Source organism: Equus caballus, chromosome 18, assembly GCF_041296265.1.
Source record: "Equus caballus isolate H_3958 breed thoroughbred chromosome 18, TB-T2T, whole genome shotgun sequence".
NCBI lineage: Eukaryota > Metazoa > Chordata > Mammalia > Perissodactyla > Equidae > Equus > Equus caballus.
Genome location: NC_091701.1, coordinates 72495242 through 72519971, shown reverse-complemented (window position 1 = coordinate 72519971; position 24730 = coordinate 72495242). Strand labels below are relative to the sequence as shown.

The window sequence follows — 24730 nt, the reverse complement described above, 5'->3', positions numbered from 1 at the left end:
TAATAGAGTACATTTATTTGTGAAAACATGAGAGTTGCTCTCCCCATCCAAGCAGCTCTGCCCATTAAAGAATCTCCTAGAAGGGAAGCAACCACCTTTGTTGTCTAACCTGGAGAAGTGAGGCATCTTGGGGATTCTAGGTCAAGTCAGGCATGAAGAGTCTAAATCAATGGGTGATTGTCGTGATGGTAAGTATATCTGTTAGGAATTGTGTGCAGCTGCAAGTAACAGAAACCCACCCACAGAGCCTTAACCAAGTAGGAGTTTATTTTTGCCTAGGTAGTAAAAAGCCAGAAGATCTTTCAGGGCTCAAAGAATCATCATGGTTGCTTCTAGCTTCTTTCACTCCCATCCTTAGCATATGGCTCTTGTCTAAGAAGAGGGGAGGGGCAAGAATAAAAGGATGACTGAGTTTACTCTTTTATTAATAAGGAAAATAATAGCTTTCCCAGAAGTCCCATCAAGTAGACTTTCTCTTATGTCTCACTGGCCAGAACTAGGCCACATACTGCCCTTAGCGGCAAGGGATTCTGGAGAGGTAAGTATTTTTAACCTATGGGCACATCACTGCCTGGGACAAAATTGGGGTTCAGTTGGCAAGGAAGAAGCTCAGTGGATAGGCAGTGAGCAGGATGCGCCCTCAGGCGCCACATGACGTCTTTCAAATCCAGTTTTTGGTGATTGCCTGAGTGCCTTCTAAATATCAGTGTTGTGGGTATATTTCTGTGACGGAGTGGACTAGTTTCCTTGTATTGTTTGTCTAGGAGTGGAGGTGTTGCCATGAGTGGTGTATGCCTTTCCATTCTTGCAAAGAACAGTGGCTGCTTCTTGGGCTTTCACAGTAAAGAACTTTTGACTTATCATGTGCTGAATGCAAGTAGCATCAAAGGACACTTGCCCCCAAAGTTCTCTGGCTTATCGATATGATAAAGCCAGTGGGACCCAAGAACAACCATGGACAGAACTCCTCCAGAGCTGAATTATCCGAACCCTCCCTTTAGCCCACTTTCTATTCCCTTTATGCTCAAAAGAAGAGAGGTTTTTCTTCTCGGGATTATTCCCTTGGGCCTGGGACCTTTTCTCCATCTTCCCTTTTTGAGTGTAGCTCTTACTTCACCCTGTCTGGTTTATTCCAGCAATGAGTTAATCTTTCCTCCTGGGAAGGGGATTTGGGGAAACAAATGAGGAACCTCTGAGAGCCAGTGTCACTGCACATGTTTTTGTGTACCTATAAAACTCTGAATGGTCTCTTTTTCATGTTTTTAGTTTCCTTTCCCACTCTAGGGCCTGGGACAGAGCTTGAGACGAGTGTGATATGAGCAAGTTACAGAACATGAATCTCTTAAGCCTTCGGGGAGGGGCAGGTGGGGCAGGCAGAGCACCCTGCCCGTCATCTTCAAGTGTAAAATCTGTTCTGTTTACCCCGGTCTGCCTACAAATATCATCATTGCCTGTGTGCCCTGAGGTCAGAAAGCTTGCAAAATGCTGCTCTCAGGCCTATTCTCTGGGTCTGTTCTTTCTATCCTTCTTCCACACAAAAGCCTAAATTCTGTCTCTTTCCTTTTCTTGTATTGGCTCGAGATCTGCTGCCTTTGGCCTTTTGTAAAATGTTGTCCTAGCAGACCTGGTGGCATGGTGTCTCCTGAGCACCATTCATGGCAAACCTGTTCTGTGTCCTGACACAGTTTCATAGCTTAATGTCCTTTGTTTTCATCAGCTCTTCCTTTCCTTTTCATAAAGGATTTTATAGATGGGCGCGCACCCAAGCCCTTCCTCATATGCATCAGCTGAAGCTTCAGCACTTGTACCTTTTGCTCTTTGCAGTTTTCTCTTTTGGTAACATTGGTCAACCTGGCCAAGCCCAGGGGTGCCATCTTCTTTCCATGGCCACCACCTCCGCCCCAATTCTCCTGTGTAAATGCAAGTATAGAAATTCAGGGGAATAATCTGCTGGGGGATAGTCCTTGATGATAGTGTTCATTACCATTGCCCCCTGCATCTTTTTTCCATTTATTTTAGAACTTATATTAGTCCTTGAGCTAAAGAAGGGCAAAGAGGTTATAATTAAGCTGAAAAGTGTTTCTTTGGTTTTTCCAGATGAGAATTCTCCAGCCAACTTCTGGGATTCTAAAAACAGGGGTGTGACCGGAACACAGAAAGGACAAATTGTATGGAGAATTGAGCCTGGGCCCTACTTCATGGAACGTAAGTAACTAAGTGTGAAATCTGAATTTGTTGTTAAACATTGCATAAACATGCAGAAATCTGTGGAGTCTTTTCTGAATGTTGTTTTAAAAGTTTTTGGCTCTGATTTACATGTTTATGCCATGTAGCCCCAAACTGGAAAATACGTTGTTATAGAAAATGTTCATTAGAGGATGTTCACTGGAAAATACGTTTTTTAGAAAATATTCATTAGAGGATGTTCACATATTTTGAAAAAAGTGTGTGTGTGTGTATGTGCACATGTATGTGAGTGTGTATATATATATATATATGTATATACTACCTATACCTTATGAATGTATGGTATATAGATTATGGTTATTTTAATACTTTATACATTTTTCTATAGCCTTGTGTCTACATTTGTAATTAATACTTAATTATATTAACTTTAGGGAGCAGAAAGAATAACTCAAGATTTAAGTGAAATTTAAGAATTTAACAACTTATGGATTTTATTTGCTAACTTTGCTATTATTTTTCCCAGCAGCAAAATCACTTTTGATTTGAGTCCTGCTCTTTGCAAGCGTAGATAAGGTAGTCTGGGGCCCACTGCCATAGAGGTCGATTTACTGGGAATCGGAAATTGGCTGCAGATAACTCAACCATTGCCCAGTTGATCTGATGTTGTATTTATTTGTAAATACTAATTCTTATATAAAATACATGGTTTACGAAATATTTTCTCTCTTTTTATTTGGGGAGAAGGGGAGTGTTTTTATTTGCCATGAATATTATTGAGAACATAATAAATACATTATTGTGGAATAGATAGAGGCGTGAATGAGTAAATGATTTACTGGTTGATCCAGGTTAGTTTGCATTTACAGAATTTTTCTTTAATGTAGAAAAACATGGACTCTTCAAAATTTTTTTGAGTTGTTTAGCTCTGTGTAAGAATTAAGCTTTCTATAGGCAAAGGATTTAATATTAGAGAGGGTGTGTGGATACTCATACTTAAGGGTAGGAATTACTAAACCTTAAAATATAAAGTAGAGTTTGACTAAATGGAAACCTGCTGTCTTCATATCTTTACTGAAGCATATAAAACTTGTGTAATGTAAAAAGTTATTTTAAAAGATCGACATCTGTTGCTTTGAAATGCCATTAAAGGCATCAGATAATTTCTTCCACGTCCTTACTGATAGGTCAGCATTCCAGAACTTTCTGTAATCCTGTTTCTGCCCCCTAAGGAATGTCCTCTTTTCATAGTTCAATTTCTGGCTAGATTCTCTCTTTAAACTTTAAATGGAATGTAGTTTCTAAGGGAATAAGCTCGGGGTTGGCCCGGTGGCGCAGTGGTTAAGTGTGCACATTCTGCTTCGGCGGCCCGGGGTTTGCCGGTTCGGATCCCGGGTGCGGACATGGCACCGCATGTCAAGCCATGCTGTGTGGCAGGTGTCCCACATATAAAGTAGAGGAAGATGGGCATGAATGTTAGCTCAGGGTCAGTCTTCCTCAGCAAAAAAAGGAGGATTGGCAGATGTTAGCTCAGGGCTAATCTTCCTTGAAAAAAAATTTTTAAAAAACGGAATAAGCTCATGATATAAAATTATCATGATATATCAATAAGCAAGGAGAAAAAAGGAGATACGTGTGGCATAATCCCAATTAATATCATAGCATGTAGGAAACAGTCTAGAGGAGATTTGCTAAAATGTGAAGAAGAGTTGTGTCTGGGAGGTGAGATTATGGGTGATTTGTTTTTCTTGCCTATTTCTACTTTTCTTTACTCTCCAATGTTGGCCCAGCTGGCGTTACTGTCTAAGTAATGAGAAAAATAAATGATCCAAGAATGTGGGAAAAAATGGAATGGGGACTAGCCGGGTTTACTTTCAATATGGTTCCTCGTTTGGAAGGCTTCCAGGGTTCGATAGGGTGATCTAACTGAGAAATATTGCCAGCTGAACTTCAGGGGAAAGGGTAAAATAGCTTTCCTATTCTCTTCAAAATGCTGAAGACTGCTAGGAATGATTGCCTTCTGATGGAATGTGCAGATCCAGCTTATGGCGCTCACATGAACACCTGGGGAGAAGTCAGTATCGCACGCTGCTATAAGTGGGACATTATGTGTGAAAAAACCCATTTACGGGGTATCCCATTTGCCATGATTGATTTCCCTTCCTCTGTCAAAAGTGTTAGAGATTTGTAATATCCTAGCTGATGTGGGTATAGTAAATGTTTTTCTTGACCCCTCGCTCTAGTATGAAGTAGAAATGGGCTTGACATTGAAGCCAGGAATTGGAAATGAAGAAAACAATAGGGTTTCTTTCCTTTTTCTTTTCTCCTCAAATTTAGCATTCCTACCTTAATTCTTCACACACAGAATTGGGGGTATTGTGTAGCATGATTGTAAAACTGAAAATATTCTGGAATGTACCTTTTAAGGACTGAGAAAAGTCATACAAGTTAATGTCCTGGGCAGTGAATAGGAATTACAGAAAGATTTGGCTTTATAATAAGTTTATCTTCATTAATCAGAATGAGGCCTCCCCCAACACATCCCTATCCTTTCAATATCTGTTCAGTGTAAAAAACCTCAGGTGCTATTTATATCAGTGCTTAGAGCTGTAGTCTGTGTCTTTTAGACATCATCTTTTTACCCCATGTCTGGCTAGAGCAGACCTAAGGGGACTTCACAGCATAATGAAGTTTTACTTGAATCTCTGGAGTTGATGGCATGGAACTTAAAAAAAATCAGGGTAGGGGCTGGTGGTTAGGCAGCTTCTATATTTTCTACCCCTGATCTTGAAAACTTAAGACATTTAAAAACTTTTGCTGTTATCTTCAGGAGAAAAATTTATCTTTAGCTCATCAAAAGTCCAAGCAAAGTAAAATTCTCTGAAAATTGATCTAAGTTCACAGGCAGACCTGGATTTGAGCACCATCTAAGCTATTTGTGAGAGTAAAGATGGCTTCAATTTGTCTGGATAAACCCCAGAGGAGGCAGGTGGCTCGGACTTATATTATTACTTGGGGCCTACTTGAATGAATTTCAAGGACAAAGGTTTAATTTGGGGTAGACGGCCCTCGCAGGCGTCGGAGAGGAGCATCGGCTTCATCTGCACTTACTCGTCATAAGACTGTCAAGTATTCCTCAAATGAGCTTCTGCTCCCAGAAACGGAATGGGTCATCTGTGCAGTGTACATTCTTGAGGTTTGAAATGTAAGAGGTTTCAAAAGTTGTCTTCGCATGCCAGGATATCTATTTTATTCTTATATAGTTCTTTATAGATCATGGTTATTCGTTTATTCATTCATTCAAGCCTGTCCTTCCTTCATACCTGTTAGCTCAGTGCTAATCTTCCTCAGCAAAAAAAAAAAAAAGAGCACATAGGACAATGGTTAAAATACTGTTTTAGGATAAATAATAAATTGCAGGTAGCTTGATTTTCTTTTAAGATATTCTATTTTAATGAAATAGAAATGATTAAAAGAACAAGGACATTTCCATTCCATTTATCTTTATGGTTCAAAATATTTAACTTCTAGACACTTGAGGAAAATCCAGACTTTCTAAATAGGAACAAGCTATTTACTACAGCCTAAGTGAGTTTGTAGCTATTTAAGTTGATAGACCAGATCCCAGTCTTTGAAACAAAACCATTTCTTGCAGGAAGTGGCCTGTGGAACCTTTTTTTTATTATTATTATTATTATTTTTTTTTTTTTTTTAAGATTTTATTTTTTCCTTTTTCTCCCCAAAGCCCCCCGGTACATAGTTGTGTATTCTTCGTTGTGGGTTCTCCTAGTTGTGGCATGTGGGACGCTGCCTCAGCGTGGTCTGATGAGCAGTGCCATGTCCGCGCCCAGGATTCGAACCAACGAAACACTGGGCCGCCTGCAGCGGAGTGCGCGAACTTAACCACTCGGCCACGGGGCCAGCCCCCTGTGGAACCTTTTTTCAGAGAGGGCTTGAAATGGAATCTTATGCTAATACCTGGAGTTAATGTAGCTGAGTTGAGATTGCTTTTAAAAAATAATTTTTGAATAGATAATATATGACAAGAGTATAATGTTAAAAAGACGAAAAGTGAAAGTAAATATCTCCCCAACTTGATGCCCCAGTCACCATTTTTCCCTCCCTGAAGGCAATCACTTTTACCAGTTTCATGTGATACATCTGGAAATATTTTATTGACATACAAACCCAGAAATATATTCTTCCTTTAAACAGATGGTAGAATGATTGCTTTAAAAATGCGATGTCAGACTCCCGCAATTACAGAAGCCCCTTTCCTTAGGAACAGTAAGTTAAGTTCCTGAACACTGTCCTCCAAGGTCCCTTCCATCTCCACAAGTACTGAATGCGTGTTTGCACAGTGATGGCCTCCCATCTGCGTTGGAGATGGGGTTGGCGCACTGTCTATTGCTCTGGGGGGCATCTTCATTTGTATTTATGAAAGTTAACAAGTTAAAAATTTGAAAATAAAAGAGCTTCTGTGCCTTATCAGCATTTTAATAGAGGATAGAGGCTGCCAAATCTTTATTTTAGTAGTAACTCCATAGATGAAACTGTCCTTAAGATTGTTGAAAGGGGCCAAAATGTATTTCCATGTTTCATGACTGGCTTCAGCCCCTCGGAAGGGACCTCAGAGAGAGGAAGATGCTGCTCGGGCCATGCTGTCTTCCTTCCGAGGCTGGCCCAGCAGACTGTAGGTCCTTGCAGGTTAAGGGGAGAGCCTCACCCTTCTCCTGGCTTCCCGCCCTTGGAGGCAACATCCTTGTTATAAGTGGATTTTTTGGAGAATATACTCTTGCTTTTTATAGTCCAAAGGAATGGCTATATATGTATATATTATAATGGCTATATATTATGGAGGGGAATGTATATATATATTCCCCCCCATAATTTGAGGCCACAAGGATGAGATGTTGGCTGCCGCCTCAGGCTGTGGAGAAAGCATCCTCGGGTGTACAGGGTGGTGCATAGCTCCTTAGTCCGTATCCTCCATCTCCCCTGCCTGTGAACAGGGCTCCCCCTGTGGGCCATGGGCTCCTCTCTTCTCTGATGCTCGGCCTTCGTGCCTGCGTTTGCTTTCACCTGTCCTATCTGTTTCTCAGGAACAGCTTTTGTTTTCCACTTGCAGTTGGGGGTTCAAAATGTAGTTAAAATGGAAACATGACACCAACTTCCCTTTTCCTTCCTTTTCAGTATGCTTCTAGTTACCTTTTCTCATAACTAAAATGTTCAAGAACATTCATCAAAATGCTGCTCTCTCTCTTCTCTCTCTCTTACTCAGAGGGGATGTTGTTTAGTTACACCATTTTTTAATTTTTTATCTTGAGTGAACTCCTAAAACACTAAATAATATTTGAAGAAGGAAACTCCCACTCAGCATGGAACATTCCTATATTTTAGGGGCAGGAATCTTCACTGGTGTCCTGCTGAAAGGGCCAGCTGGTTTCAGCCCAGGTGCAAACAGCTCGTTCTGTCCAGTCCTGTGTTTCTCTCCCTGGTGACCAGAGTGTGTGTTTGGTTTTGTAATGAGTGAACTGTGTGACTCCCCTTGGCTTTGCCCCGAGCCTTAAAGCATTATGAAGCTGTCAGCTTTGTGGTGTTTTTGGTGATCATATCCACAAAATCTGCTGTGTGCAATTCAGAATGAGTTATTTTATAGCTTCAGGGATTTTAATTTGTCACCGGGGTTGGAGATTTTTGTTATAGTAAGGAATAAAACAACCCCCAAATGGGTCAGCTAGTGGAGCTGGCCTGGCTATCCACATCCTATAAATAAAAATCAGCAGTCACATTTTTTGTGTGTGTCTCATAATCTGTTACCTAGCTGACTATTAAAACTTTAGAAAAGAGGAGATGGTAGCCTAACTTGAGAGGGAGTTCGGGGAAGATGTCTTATAAAAATGCACTTCTCCTTGTTGGAAAATGAGCTGCTCGCTCACTATCGGTTGATTTGATCTGTGGGGTGCTGCTGCCAGCAGAGTCACAGCCTGCTGGGCCCCAGCATTTGAGTGTGATTGTGAGCTCCTGCCACAGAATTCAGGCTTCACACACGTCCCCATGCTTGTTCTCCGTTGACAAGCCTTGTGCATGTTGCTTAACTTTGTCCTTGCAGGATGCGTGCTACTGGTCTTGGAAGAAAGCGAGTGGGAGAGTAAGGTTTGCTCAGATCCATACAGCTATTACTATTTCAGTAATAACCAAAAACCTGTGTTAGTGTTTAGGATGGTCATTTGTGGCGTGTGCCCAGGGAGGGGAAGTAAGAGTAAAGCTGGAATTCCTTGCTGGTCCTCCAACCCAGCATGCTCGTTCCTGCCTCGTGCTTTGCCACTCCTCAGTCCTAACTCTCTCCACACCCTTTTTCTCATCTGTAGCTTTGAGTCCTGACCCATTTGTTCCATGAGGCCTTTCCGACTCTCCCGTGTCCCCACTCCTCTTCTCTGTGGTCACACTTTTCTTCCCTGCACCCTTCCTTTTGAGAATTTGTCTTCTGTATTTTGTCATGCCTGCAATTCTCATGTCAACAGCTACACTGGACGTCACCTGCTAGACACACACCTTTCTGTGATTCCCTCATGCTCTCTGGCTTAGTGCTGGGCATGGGTTGTGGTGGGGCCATGGTAAAAATCTTTTGCAGGACCATGCTGACTACATTGTGAATCTCCGCATAGTGATTAACATGCATGATGGAAAGCTCAATATTTTACCCAATGACAGATGGGGTTTTTTTGAGATTTAGCATTTCATCATTGATAGGAAAAGTGTAATAATATAAATTCCTAAAAGAGGATTTTTTTTTTTTAAAGATTTTATTTTTTTTTTCCTTTTTCTCCCCAAAGCCCCCCAGTACATAGTTGTATATTCTTCGTTGTGGGTCCTTCTAGTTGTGGCATGTGGGACGCTGCCTCAGCGTGGTCTGATGAGCAGTGCCATGTCCGCGCCCAGGATTCGAACCAACGAAACACTGGGCCGCCTGCAGTGGAGCGCGCGAACTTAACCACTCGGCCACGGGGCCAGCCCCGTAAAAGAGGATTTTTTTAAATCATTATATTGTTCTCTTAAAGGAAGCAAAGCAAATACTCTGGAGAAGGCCATTTGGTACAGTCAGAAGAGTCCGTGAAGATTAACCTCCTTGGGGAAATAGATTGAGTGGCCCCACTTTGGTAATCCGGTGACTCAGCTGAGAGAGGAACTCCACTCCTGTAGGCTGGGACTCCCCCTGGTCCCTGCCCTTCAGCATCATTGCCTATAATGAACAATACCTTGGGAAAAGGCATCTCCCAGTGACACTTCAGTGACTCAGACGCTCTGTATACAGAGAAATTCCGGTGACTGTGGCTTTAACCATTGACACATTTTGGCTTCATGGTCTTGGAAATTGTAGTTACTTTCCAAAATCAGTAATTGACATTTGTATTTCTTTTTATCAAGTTCAAATTATATATATATATATGCATACACACACACACATATATACATGTAGATTTAGATACACACGCACACACACTTGTGGAGATTATATCTATAATCTGTATCTGTCTACATGCTGGTACTCATATATACCAGTGGTTCCTAAATTTGATCTCTGTCTAGTGGCTGCATTTAAGTCACTTGGAAAATTGAAATAATACAGATTCCAGCCCCTACCACTGCAGAGTCTACTACAGTGCTCTTTCTTGCTTTGTTAGCCTGCTTTTCTTCTATTTCCACTGACAGCTACAGTCTGTCTGTATTGTGGAGGATAGGAGCAAAGGCTTTGGAATTGGGCTTTTGAGTCCTGACCCTGTCGTTTCCTGTTTGTTTGGCCTTGGACAAACCTCAGCACTCCCTCTGTAATACGGGGGCGGGCAGTTCTGCCTCCCGTGGCTGAGGTGAGGATTCAGTACGACAGGAGCAGACAGAACCCCTCAGTGAATGGTAGCTAGTCTTGTTCTTATCTCTACACTATATATATTTTGGCATGCTATTTTTGTGCGTTATCTTTCTAATATATTTGGGCTGTCCTTAGAAAATTTCAGAGGCTCATATAAAGTCAAACAGGAATTGGTATATTCTGTTCCCTCTGCTTGGAAAAGCAGGGATCATTCCAAGAGTCATGAGGAGGGTTTCCTGAGAGGCAGTGGGGTGGATTTCCTCGGCTGATTCCTAATTGACTTGTTTTGGTGTTTACATCATTGTTTTTCTCCAATCGATTTGCAGCGGAGATAAAAATCTGTTTTAAATACTACCACGGCATTAGCGGAGCCCTGCGGGCCACGACCCCCTGCATCACGGTGAAGAACCCCGCTGTGCTGGTGAGTGCCCCCACTGCCCGCTTCCTTGGGACGTCCGGCCAGGATGTCTATTTTTGCCCGTGCAGCTCTGGCAGGGAGGGTGGGGAACAATGAAAAAGGAAACGCAGAACAGCGTGGGCACCGTTTTAGCAAAGGAAGTCACTTATAAGACTGGCATACCTGAATCCATAGCACAAACCAGTGGGAAATAATGACTGGATTTGTAACTATTCTGTATATAGCAAAGGAACCCTCTCATGAAGCAACTTAGCGAGCGCCCCATCATGGAAAGTGTTTTCAACTTAGTCTGGGTGACTGGTTGGTAGGACACAGTGGCGTTGCATCTTACATGAATTTAATTTTCATAAGTTTAGTGAGGAAAAGAGAGAAAAATAACAATTTAAATAGTGTATGATTCTACCTGCCAGTCAACTTAAGGAGCTTTGGCCCCAAAGAGAATGTGAGACGAAGGTCAGGAATGTTCTGTTCTCTCAGGAGGTCTGAGCGCTGGGTCCCTCTCGAGGCTGAGTTGAGGTCTAGTGTCTAAAGACACCGCACATATATGGTATGACGAAGCCACTCAGTGGAAGCCAGTCTCTTCACCAGGACTTCAGTTGAAGAAAGAGAGATCTAATTTAGCTTTGGAGGAAACTGGTTGTATTGGACTTTTGAAGGAAAGTATATCTATTTCCAACACGGCGCTTTCCTAAGGATTACTTTTCACAGTTTTGTGGTTTTTCACTCCATCAATTAACTTTGAAATCTAACAGCTTTGCAAGATGCACTGCATTGTCCATAGGGGTTTGGACTCAGACAGTTTGGGGGGATTCTTAGAGTCTAAGATATGTAAATCATTGCAGTGTTTATTGGTTATTAATAAAAACCAAGTCATGAAAATATAGAAGAAAAATATTGACTTCTATAACATGGAATCTTCATATTATGTCTGTAGTGTGTGTATACACATTTATAGATGCATGGATTTTCGGAAATAGGCCAGTGGCCAAGTTGACCCCCTGAAAGTCAGAAAGTAGTCTCTGCAGATGGCATTTTGAAATTGTCCAGACCTACCAATGCAGTATCCAGCGATCTTTCCTTTTATTTTATTCATTCGGACAAGTAGTCTCTGGGTGCCTGCTAAGTGCCAGGCACTGCAGTCGCCACTAGGGATGAAAGGATAACTGGAAACACAGTCCTTGCTCTCCTTGGTCTGGTAGGGGAGAAAGACATCAATTAAATTAAATTATATTTATTTAAGTGATCATTGCTCCATTGAGTAAAATGGAGCTGTGAGACTACACGCTAGTAGGATTTATCTTGATCAGGAAGATCTTGGAAGGCTTCCCTGAAGAAGATGTGTTTGTGGGACAATCAGAAGGATGAGTAGGAGTTATTTAGATGAAGAGGGGGAGGGAAGAGCATTTCAGGCAGAGAGAACAGTATGTGCAAAATCTTCAACATCTAAGTACTCTGCTCACGTTTGAATTATATTTGAGGTCCCATTATAGTAAACATAGTATAGAATATAAAAGGATAACCCACACTACCTATAGATCTTTGAAGGTCACAAGGAGAATAACAATTGTTGACTTCAAAATCTGCCGTGTCACATAGTAAGCAGTGAAACATGCTTTAATTAATAGTCTAAGAAGAAAAATTATAAAACTAGAAATGTGGGGCTGTTTATAATAAAACCTTTGAAAAATTAGCTGTGTATGAAATTAAAAAATAGCTTCCAAGCATGATTTTCTGGAATCAGATTTTCTTGGACATGAGCAATTTCAATGATCAGGGATCATTGAAGGCATCAGATCTCATTGCACCCTGGTGAACATTGATCTCATCCATTGGTTTTGCATTGTGATCACTCTGTCAAAGCCTGTGGATAGTTGGAGATGGTTTGCTTCAGACAGGTTTTAGAACACCTTAAAAGCTTCATAGATACAGCACTGGCAATCAGAACAGAATATTTTGGTTCAAAGGCTGACTAATATATTTCTGACCAAGCTTGAGACAATTGAGTCTGTATCCAAAATTGAGAGGCTGTGCCATATGGACACCTCATTGCGGGGGTGAGTGCTGTGTTTCTATCACAGCGTGATGGTCATTGAGCTGTATGACATGTGTTTGGTTATTGTGACTGATTAACTACATTGACATTCACAATGCCCATTTGGTATGATTGTTCCACAACCAGTTGCAAAGAATAGACCTGGAAGAAGTAACTGAGAAACCAAAAGGAAGGAAATAGCTGCTGTTCTAACTGTGCGGTCTCCTTTCTCACATATCCTTTTGCAATGAATCAAGGATAAAAAAAATTGTCATTTGCACTTTGACATCATTGTCATTCATCAGTGTACACAGTGAAATGGCTCAGACCCTTGGAACAGGAAATCCTTTGGTTTCAGAGACAGATGAAAGCTACCATCACTCATGACCATGTACTGTTTCGGCACTTGGTGGACAGTGTTGTTTCTGGGTTTTCCTGGAGTGAATCTAGGGAGTGAGTTTATTTTACAAACCCCTCTCTAAACATGGAGTACAGGTGTGTTTATTATCACTGATGTCCCTGTATCTAGAGGTAATGTTCGATCTTTCCTGGCTTTATTGTAATGAATGATAAAATTGAATTCTTTGAGTGTTATTTCAGAGAAGCATTTTGCCGCAGTGGTTTATCTGTGAATTCTGTGGGAATGATTTCACAATAGCCTTTTCCCAGACAGTGAATTACATTTAGAAAAAGGAGAATTTGGGGGATTTTCTTTTGTTTCTATAGTTTCGTATAATATTTTAAATAGATTTTAAGTGAAAACACGCTAGGACTCTTTCCAGTCTCATTTAACTCACTTAGCATGGGTATCCCTTAGCGGGGAGAGAGGTTGTATCTTTGGGGTGGGACATCTCACTGGCTGGCATGGTCCGTTTGAGGGGAAGCCACAGTTTATCAGATGTCTGGCTATGCCCAGGGCACAGGGTGGGTAGGTTGCTGAGTGTCTGTCTTAGTTGTCTTCTGCACAACCTCACTACTCACCACTCTATATTCCAGGGTGAAAGCAGGACGAGTTGGTCACAACGATCACTTGTCTGGCCAGTATGCTGCTCTCTCTGCTCCAGTTTACCTGGGGGTGATGAGTCAGAGGGGTACAATACAAAATAATAAACTATACCTACCTGTTGAGAGCCAACCCAGCACTGTCAAGGAGTTGGTTCTAAGGACGGAATAAAATAAAGATACCTGGCTATTGCCCTAGTATATTGTGAATGACACGTGAAACAATCAGGAAGCAGTCACACAAAATAGTCTTAACTACAGTACAGGAAATGGAGGAGGAAGTAGGAATTAATATTTCAAAATTTCAATGGAATTTATTTTGAAATTTCTCAACTTTGCTTGGAATAGTGAAATTTTTATTTTGGGGAGGTATATGAATTTTACAGGAGTATGGGAGCCCCCCAAAGATGGGATGGAAGGGTTTAATCTACACTTTAGAGTTAAAATGTAGTTTCTGTCTCCCAACTATTCAAAAAGTATTCCACCTTCAATTCTGCCTCTTACAGTATTATGGACTTCTTTTTTAGAGACCCATGAAACTCTTTTTTCCTAGTGTACCATAAATTAAGTACTGATTGTACATAAATTGAGATAAAGGCCTAAATCTGCTATGCAGCTTATAAATGACTGGTTTTAAGTGAGATATAATTTACTTGAAAGCTTGTAGGAAGAGCTTTACAATACAATAGCATTGCAAATTCTTATTATTGCTAATTATAATTGCCTGTGCCATGTACCTGCAGCACAATAAAACAGAAGCTACAAGGGTGAGGGGACACCCACGTGTCACTCAGAAATATTTGGCAAGAGAAGATAGTTATACATATATATGGATGAATCTGATATAAATCAACTGCATAGTTTATTCTAGGTTTTCCTAATAAATCTGAAGGAATTTGATGTTTGGTTTTTAATTTAGGGAATTATTTCAATATAGTAATATAAGTACATTTACTACATTTCAACTATATTCTTAACAAGGGAGTAAAAGGATGTAAAGTAGGTTGATTCCTATCTTAGGGAATTTAGAGGTTCATGTCCATCTGATTTGGAGTTAAGATTAAATTTAAGTATGACTGTTTCTCTTGTCTCAGAGAATCTGCCTCCGTCTCAATTCCAAGATTTGTAGCACATGAAAAGATATATACTACAATACAGGTTTGATACAAAAATCACCATATTTGCAAACGTTGTGGTTCCCTGGGGAGGTTGAGAAGCATCATACTTCTGTGAAACTTCAGATACGTGCTTTTTCTCTGTAGATGGGGGCAGAAGGCATGGAAGGAGGTGCTTCAGGAAATCAGCATTCACGGAAACTCGTTAGCTTTACATTGTCAGGTAAGGCTGTCCGTAAGCGTGGTGTCCAGTTTGCAAGTGTGCAATTTCAGAGGCATGAATAGTCATTCTTTTCTACACACTCATATGTGATATGTGAACTAGTTGTTTATTTTTTTGGTAATACTTCTAGAAATTCAAGTATAACTCTTACAATGATAAAATTAGATTATTGATATAAACTTACAACTTATTTATTCTACCAAGTTTTCTGGTGATAAAAAGACCATAACTATGTATAGTTACTTTTTAAAAAAAAAAAAAACTGCAATGTAACATGTGCTAATCCCACAGGAGAGCTTTGATTATTGAAAGCAATTTGTGCTTACCTTGTCTAAAGAAAGGAAAAATTTGGAGACTAGGAGAAAAAAGCCAAGGGACACTTCTCTTTCTGTGGAGGAATGCACATAAAAATTGAAAAGTGGATAGGACAATTTTTTTCATTTGTTTTCTGGTTAGTAGAATATTCTAATTGCTTGTGTGTTTATCATACTACTAAAGCACTGTTTTTCAAGTTGTGAGTTGGAACTCTTTTGTGGTTTGTAAGATTTATTTAGTTGAAATCAACAATTTTTGAAACCAATTTAAAAAAAAATAGACAAAAATCAGAGTTTACCACCAAAGGGAAATATTTTTTCATAGAACATCAGTTTATACAAACTGAAAATTTTCACACACAAAAATATACACACCTATTTATGTGTTTACTAGGTTTCAGTTTAAAATGTATTTCACACACACATGTCAAAAAAGTTTGAAAGCCACTGATTTAAAAAAATTAGTTGGCAGCCATAAAGTCAAGGATATTTGGAATGAGCTCTTGAAACAGACAACTGTGATGCAATGCATACAAAATAAAGTCTAACAGACATCTGCCACTGTAAGACGTTTTGTTTTTATTTTTCTATAGGTGTAGTGCTTCTGAAATTTAAATTAGATTCATTTCTTCTTGGCAGCACAAAAATGTTGTGAATGAAAATAGACATTTTCAAGAATGAGAGTTAGACGGCTGATTGAGAGCAGAATGCCCATGATGCACAATTATCACATGTGCTTAATTGTGCCCCCTAGTTCACTGCTGGTGCCTGGCCTTCTGAGGATCTGTGTCTCTTCTAGCATTTCCTTCTTCCCACTTGAGATTATTTACTATGAAAGCCTTTTTTATTTTGGTTATATGGTGAGTCTCAGAGGTTGTATACTGGTGGCTTATGGTTCAAATTTGACCAATAAATATGTTTTGTTTGGAACCCTCAGGGTTTAAAAAATATTTAGGTTTTTAGGAGGGCACCTAGAAGTACCCTTGCTGTGGTACTGCTCCCCCATCCCCTTATCTGTCTGTCTCCTGGAAACATTTCCATTGGCTGCCTGCGCTCTAGACACTCACAGTCCTGAGGGGCGGCAGGTACAGAAATCCTTCATTTGTAGGTAGGGAGCAATTAGCCAACTTCCAGAGCTCAGAAAAGAGTGAGACCATACCAAGAGTTTTCTAAGTTTTGAATCATTGCCCTATGCTTTCAAGTGATCAATGTCATTCTAAACATAACACACACATATTGATTTTGACTCCAGAGGGTATGTTAATTAACTCACCATGGGAGAATGACCATGTGAAAGTCGAAAATCCCAAGACATCTTCCTTAAAAAGTGGGAGCTAAGCTTTGGAGCAAAGCCAAATGCTTCTTCTTTAAATACAACTTCCAACATTTCACCTCTATACACATGGCAGCTAGCTACCTAAAATCTGTTTTATTTCCTACCACAGAGTCAGATATTTGCAGATGGTGTACAGAAATTGCTAAAAATTATAGAAAATGAAAGCAATTCTATAATGGCAACTCCAAAAAATGAACCTGATTGTAGTATATTGACAGTGGATGATATTATTTATCCAAGAGCATGGAAGCACTGTAGAATGGCTGCCTGCAAATGTTCTACTCTCGATTATTTTGGATAAGTAGGGACACAAATAATTGAACTCTAGGACAAAAACTGTGTTCTGATTGATATCTTAAACCTCTTCTCCAAATAAACCTTTAAACTAAGATGTTTAAAATGTCCTACCTTCGGGGCTGGCCCCGTGGCCGAGTGGTTAAGTTCGCGCGCTCCGCTGCAGGCGGCCCAGTGCTTCGTTGGTTCGAATCCTGGGCGCGGACATGGCACTGCTCGTCAGACCACGCTGAGGCAGCGTCCCACATGCCACAACTAGAGGAACCCACAACGAAGAATACACAACTATGTACCGGGGGGCTTTGGGGAGAAAAAGGAAAAAAATAAAATCTTTAAAATGTCCTACCTTTGTGACTTTGAGTCCTTATTAGGTGGTGTGGATATTTATGAGCAATAAAATATATTGAAGAAAAAAGAGACAAGCAAGAGCAGAAATGAGATAGATAAAGAGAACTGAATAACCAGACTATAAATAATTGGTAGTATATTGTATTTAATAATGAAGATTTATTTGTACAGTGTCCCTTGTGGGCAAGTTTAGTATAAAGATTATCTAACAGTGACATCTTTCATCACAGAGACTTAATCTTCTGGTGGCATGCTTTTTGTTCAAAGGAATGTTTGCATGAATAATTTAGCTTTGTCAGATGTCACGGCAGCCATTTCTGTACATGTTACTTCTCATTTACTGCAAAGAAATACCTTGTTTAGAAGTAAATTTAATATCTAAAGAATATCATACTTCTGTCTTTGAGTCCAAGGCGAGCATAATCAAGAAAGGCAAGAAAATAAATATGTAAATTGCGTTTTTCTCTCAAAGCTATTTTATGCTAAATAAAGCCAAGTGAAAACGTGTAGCATTATTAAATTGATAGTAAAATGCAAATGGTGTATTAATAGTGACTTCATAGTTTATGAAGTACTAGGAATGGAATCTATAAGGCTAATGGGATTCGGCAGCTTCTCAGAAGTGCCTATCTAGTTCTTTACTCATCTTTCCCGCCTCCCACTCCTTTTCAGATCAAAGATCTTACTGTGTTTCATGCAGTGTTTTTAACATAAGGTCCTCTTGATTGAATTTTTCAATCTTTGCCAACATATTAGACTGCCTCCCTCTACTGCCGGTTATGTGTCATTAGACAGTCCCGGTCTGTTTTCATCACACGCATCTAGGCCACTAGTTCTTGTTGGCCATTGGTGTACTCCTCCAGGGAGTGCTCCCTAGAGATATGGCTCTGTGGGCAACCCTAAGCCAATTCTGTCCTTGTGAGAAAGACTTTGTGTCTCAGGAAGGGCCTTGTGTAGGATGACCCTGGTGACCTCCTGTAAATTTAGGGTCACTATACAAAGTCTGTTCCCTGGCCGATCTGGGTAATCCAAAGGTCTTTGAAGGTTTCAAGGCCATCTGCAGAATTTCTATCTGAACCAATGGTCAGGACCTCCCTAGACTGATCATAATGACATGACGTTACCCAGAAACAGTCTATTCTTCCAAAAGCTTTCAGGTTCACTTGGCTGTCAGGCCAGCCTTATTCAAACTGATATTCTCAGAAAGGCGTTGGGGGACTAAGCAAAGCCAGCTTTGTGTCCTGACATTTTGTATCTCGTAGCCTGACCATTTTTAAAATGTCGGTCTCTTCACTAGCCAGAGTTTGGCCAGAACTTTTAGCAGCTCCCATATTAGGAAATAACAACTGGTAAATCTAAGATGAGTTGTGGGATATTCATCAAATACTTGTTAGCTAAAAGTTATTGAACAAGTAACCTTGCAGTTATTTAAAATAGCAGGTAGCATTCAAATTTTAGAAATATAAATAGATATATAAATCTCCTCTGTTCCCCTAACATTCATTACATTTGTGGAATATATGTGACATTCTAAATGTGATACAACTGGATGTGTGCTCCAAAGTTTCACCCCCAATTAAACTTAGTCAGTGCATTCCACACATGTATGTAGAAGATTCATTTTTCTCTCATGAAGGAACATATTGGTGTTCCTTTTTAATAAACTGTTTACTAAGGATTTCTCTCAAGACATTGTTTGAAATGCTGGTTGCCAAACCACGTTGAAAAAGGTGGTGAAGATGCACATGTTAGAATGAAGATGGTTCCCAGGAAAAGTCAGTTTAGGTATGTAAGGTGGTGGTAAAAGTTTGGCTTCATTTTTGCAGCCTGTTAGGAAACACCCTGCTAGAATTAGTCATAACCCACTTGTCCTCACTTATCTAAGCAATCATAATCTGAATAACTTGGTTATTGTTTTGCCAAATAGATTCTGTGTAGAGTGTCCTGTGTGATTATTTAACAACAAATTGTCATTGAGTTGCTTGTTCTAATCAGGATATGTGAATCCTTCCTCTCCCTCTCTCTTCCCCTACCCTCTCCTCCTCCCTTTCTTTGTCTTTAAAGATCTTAGAGCAGTCGGACTAAAGAAAGGGATGTTCTTCAATCCTGACCCTTACCTTAAGATGTCCATTCAGCCAGGGAAGAAGAGCAGTTTCCCCACCTGCGCCCACCATGGGCAGGAGAGAAGGTCCACCATCATCAGTAACACCACTAATCCAATTTGGCACCGAGAGGTAAGATGATCCTCCAAGGTCTTCTACTTGACGGTTAGGATGTCGGCCAACTCCATCTCTTTCCTCTGGACTCTGTGCATCATTGAGCTCTTTATGGGCATGGGCGGGATGGTTGAGGTGTCTAGAGCATCTGTCAGAAAGAGGGTACGATGAGATTGAGATGGTCCTTTCTAGCCAGGGCCAGGTCTGGGATAAGGCATGTGAGGCACTCACCTCAGATGCACGATTTAAAGGATGCCAAAAAACCCAATAATCCAAATAAATATTTCCATCTAACGTTTTTTTAAAACATCAAAATCAATGCAAAAAGTTCCTGATGAACAAAATATCAAAATTTTAAGTCAGGGCAGGATCAGTAACAGCGCCTTGCAGAGCCATATTGGAGCCCGAGGCAGGAGGAAAATCAGTAATACTGATTTTGTTTTTATTAAAAATTTTTATATTTTCTTGTAGCCTATAACAGTACAAATTAAAGGAATTTCTCTCCCTATGGGCTTTGGCAAATGTTTTTTGGATTTCTATATTTCGGTTAATTAAGTGAGCCATGCAGAGAATTGTCATCCTGAGCGAAGCCGGGTTGTGTTGACGGTACTTAGACTTCCTCACAGCTACGTCCTGCTTCCAGTCATCTTAGTGCACCTGTCGGTGAAAGCAAATGAAGGGTTTTCTCATTAGAACTGCTGAAAGTCAAAGAATGAACAGAGACATCGCTTCCCATGGAGTGAGCAAAGCATGAGTCTCCCACCATTTCTCGCGGATGCGAGGCACTAGTGTTAGAGTGTCCTTGGATAAACCTTTATTGGCACAGGAGTTACACAGTTAATTCGGTCATTCCCTAAATGTTTAATGGCAATATGTTGCAACAAGGTTGTAGAAATATTTCACGGGAGAGGGAGATAATTCAGGGGCTCTAAAACCAATTGGAGAGAAGATGTGGCTATTTGAGACTGGCCAGCACAGAAGGATGTTCCTCCGGGGCAGTTCTTATGGTTATTTAAATGGATAAATATTGCATATATTCTTATACCTGATTTAAAAAACTATTTATGGTCTCCAAATAGTAAATAACTCTTAAAGGAATGCCACTTAAGTTAACACATTAGAAGCCTAGAAGAGATAAAACTTATCTCAGTATGAGCTCTGGAAGGCACATAGTGGATATACTAATGACACTAGCAATAACTTTATTTCCCAACATTTTATATTTACAAAGTTCTTCACCATGTTCCCAGTGCAAACCTGATAAGGGGGCAAGGGGATGAGATGTTCAGCTCTCCAGTTTGGTGATGAAGAAGCAGAAACTTAAAGTGTTTATGTAACTAGCTACTCAGAGGCAGAAATAATGCTTAAACTCAGCTCTCTTATTCTAAGCAAGTGCTTTTTCCATTAAGCAGATTACTAAACTGCATGGCCCTTTGGAGAACTTTAATTGTTATGACTAAATAAACTTAGTGGCGCCTAAGTGTCAAGCTGGCTAGCACCATTCACATCACTGTGGTTGCATGGATGCTGTCAGGGAAGGAGTGAAATGATTCGGGTTAGATTCTTGGCTCCATCACTTACTTTTCCTGAGATCCTCATCATCAAAAAGAAAATTTTATCTTTGTAAAGATAAAATGAAGACAATATATGTGAAAGTCGCTGTAAATGAGGAAAGCTCTTTCTGTGAATTTTGTATCCTTATTAATGTCCAATCCCATTTTCTCCAGTGGCGTCCTTGAACAAAACAAGAAAGCTTGTCTTAACCTCATACTTTTATTTTTCTCTCCCAGAAGAAATGACCCTGTGTGCCTTTTAAATTAAGTAATCTCCATTTAAACATTGTTTTATTTTAATATTGGTCAGGGAAACCACAGTATTCTGCAGATGTTCCGACTTTAACCACTAAGTGAAGGAGTATTTTAACCTGTGCTGTGCAACTAACTTCATGATGACATGGTATCAGGAATTCAAATTGCCGTTAATCAAATACGTTGGTTCATTCTAAACCTTCCTATAGCAGGATATTAAATTTCAAAGCATTAAGATACAATAATGTAGTGAGTACAAAAATTGTATTGTGCATAATTTAATATTTGATAACATCTGAAACCGTTGAACCAGGAAGGGCTGGATGATTGAAGGGACTCCTTTGTCATGCGGATCCTTCACTGTTGCTTTTTAATCATTGTGAATGTTAATGATTCTGAGTGAATAAAAGATTGACAATAGCTGCGGATAATTCTAGCAGTGGAGAGTCTATATGTCGTTAGGATTTAAGAGATACCATTTTCTATAGTAATAAAATGATATAATTTCATACTTGTCTTTCTTTTGAATCAAAATGTTATCTGGTTTTGTTTCCAGAAATATTCCTTTTTTGCACTTCTTACCGATGTCTTAGAAATTGAAATTAAAGACAAATTTGCCAAGAGCCGTCCTATCATCAAGCGTTTTCTGGGGAAACTCACCATTCCGGTGCAGAGGCTGCTGGAGCGGCAGGCCATCGGGTAATCAGCCCTCACTGTGGGCATCTTGTTGAGATTTGTTTGTACAGAAGCAACTGAAATGATACTTTGTAGTCCTAGGACTTTTCTTACTGATAAGAAGTGGTAACATAATTCTTTTAGAAATAAAAGTACCGGATATTCATTAAAATGTGCAGGACCAAAAGTCCACTGTTTTAAGTATGTACCTTGTTTTCCCTTGGTCTCTGTCTTTCCCATCACGTACCTACTGTTAGCACTTCAGTGTCCTGTCAGAGTGCACGATTATTTTTGAGTGTGTTGAAATCTGCCGTGAATGCCTCTCCCTAGAGCGAGAGCCTAGTGTCAGGCTGACGTCTCCCTCATCCTGATTATTCCCACCCGGAGAACTTGTGATTCCTGAAAAACAAAGCCACCTTGTTTTGGATCTGTTTAAAACATGACCTAGACCCTGAGGGGGTGTTACAGTGGAGCTCCTAGACATATGCATTCATCCGGGTAACTAAAATGTACTCATTGAGAGAATTTTAAAATGTGATTCAATGTCTGTTCTCTTTCTGTGAGGCTTTTGCAAGTTGTCAATAAGGTGGTGAAGAAGTCATCACATGCCTCCATCCCTCATTAGAAATGGTGTCTATATTTTTACACAGTAAATACCAGCAAAGCCAGTTACACTGGTACTCCGAGGTAGCACTGGGAGCAGCTTTCTTGTCTCTTTTTCATTGTAGGAGAACATTAAGAACAGGTGGCAATAGCAGTAGTGGTAGTAAGGGTATTGGTAGCAGTAGTAGTCGCAGCAGCAGCAGTAACAGTAGTAGTAGCAGCAGAAGTAGTAACAGCAGTAGCAGTAGGAGTATAAAACAAAAGTAAACGAAAGATGCTGAGAGCTTCCTCTATGTCAGGAGTTAAGAACATCACGCCCATTAGCTCCTGTAATCTTCTCAACAACTCTGCTAGTTAAATAATGGGATTATCCCCATTTCAGAGATGAGGAATCTGAGGCTAGCGAGCAAGTGGTGGAGCGGAGATTTGAGCTCAGATCAGTTTGCTCTAGAACCCTATAAGGACTGGCGGTGTTGCTACATTTCTCTAGCTAACTGAGGGAGCTTGATGGTTCATATTCATTCTGCTGCTAATTAACTGTCATATTTCAGAAGTCACAGTTTCCCTGGGCGTTAGTTTCCTTATCCGAAAAATAAAGCATTTAGACCAGATGATCTCTAAGGCCCCTTCAAAATCTGAAACCAGTGAGTTGTAATTCTCTGGTCATCATAGGCAATGGAATTGTGGTTGAGCCAGCCCATGTGAAGTAGAAATATTATACTGCATTCTAGCGTCCTGGTTTATCTGATAAAAGCTGGGAAATCACATTTTTAAGGATAATTATTGCTTCTTGTAGAGGTAATATACTTTGGGAAATTTTTAAAAATTATTTTTAGGATTTATAGAAAGTGAAAGATTATAAAGAGTGAGAATTAACCGTGGGAAATACATCTATCATTTAATTTATATAATTATAATCATGTAATTTAGGAAATTCCTGTGACACTTGGTAGAAGTGTTGATTTCTCTATGCCAGTAAGAATGATCAAGGGAAAATAAAATCTTGTCAGTGCTTGAAACTCTTGTTGACTTTTCATTTAGTCTTTTAAAGAACTGGACACCAGAGAAATGCCGGTCATGGATTCCATGTATACTGGAAGAAAGTCCAGCATGAGCTCATAAAATTCGGAATTATGATATGTTTCTATATAAGTACGTTAAAAGCATTCTCTGTTACTGATACTTAGGGATTTGCTTTATTAAGTAAGAATGACAGTGCACATTAGTATATCAGCTATTAACATCTAAATATATATTTCTGATCTAATTATTGCTTTTCATCAAGTAATTGATACATCTTGAAGAAGTTTGGATTTTCATTACTTACATGTTTGGTAGATTGCAACTCTCTGAAGTGGTTGAGGTTTTACAGGGTTCGGTTTTAGAGGATGGGCTAGACCTCCTTGCTAATTACTATTTTGAGAGCATTTGTTTGAATGTGACATTTTTCATAGAGTGGCCTGCATTCTGTCCAAGAATCACATCACTTTCCCATGCTTTGTGAACTGCTCTGATCACATCAGTGAGAGACTGTCTCAGCCAGGTAGTGCGAGTTCTTGGCACTTATTCTTTATAATTACATATCATAATCATATATAATATATTGTTCACAATAATATATCACAGCAACAGGCAGGATGACTCAGATGCGACTGGTTGAGAACAAGAAAGCAGGTGAATCCCTGACACAGCAAAGACGGAGCCCTTGACTCAGAATCTCTGAATAGGGAGGATTTCCTGTATTTATAGGTTGAGTAGTTGAACTGAGTATCTTATCAGTTTGGCTAATAAACAGCACTAACACCTGCTAACATTCTTTTCTCCCAGTAAAGAGTCTCATTTGTTCAACAAATATGTGTGTCTGTGCACACGCAGATGTATATAATGTCGACTAGATGTTAAACACTGTGTTGTGTTGGGGAATGTGATCGCGAGCAGAACCGATGGATGCCGTTCTCTCCTTACGGTTCCTCCTAAACGTTTATTTCCTAGTTAAAATCCATCACTTTTATAAATCTTTATCATCAACAGCAACACTTTACTTTTATTGGCCAAGGAGGAAGAAAGGAGAGTCAGTTTATTTTTTACAAAGAAGTGACGATTTTATTATTCCAGGACTGAATGTCCAAAGAGATGAGTGAGGAAGCACGATGTTGAGAGCAGGGCCATGCAGTTTGCTGCTGGGTTCATGCATTAGTGGGCAAAGGTGGAGCACCTGTGTGTGTCAGGCACTGTTTGAATGCTGGGAAGACAGTGCTAAGCGAGTATTATGCAGATAGAGCCATTCTA

The 24730-nt window shown here is 39.9% G+C and overlaps 1 protein-coding gene across 5 annotated transcripts in view; it reads left to right on the top strand.

Moving 5' to 3' along the window:
* The window catches only part of HECW2 (HECT, C2 and WW domain containing E3 ubiquitin protein ligase 2), a 374671-nt gene that overhangs the window by 230762 nt on the left and 119179 nt on the right, over positions 1 to 24730 (top strand). For all 5 annotated transcript variants that reach the window (XM_023622255.2, XM_070242072.1, XM_070242073.1 and 2 more), the window contains 5 exons: positions 2098 to 2205; positions 10384 to 10478; positions 14772 to 14847; positions 19204 to 19373; positions 21720 to 21862. In XM_023622255.2, coding sequence (XP_023478023.1) covers positions 2098 to 2205; positions 10384 to 10478; positions 14772 to 14847; positions 19204 to 19373; positions 21720 to 21862 — 592 coding nt within the window. The remainder of the gene's footprint in view (positions 1 to 2097; positions 2206 to 10383; positions 10479 to 14771; positions 14848 to 19203; positions 19374 to 21719; positions 21863 to 24730) is intronic.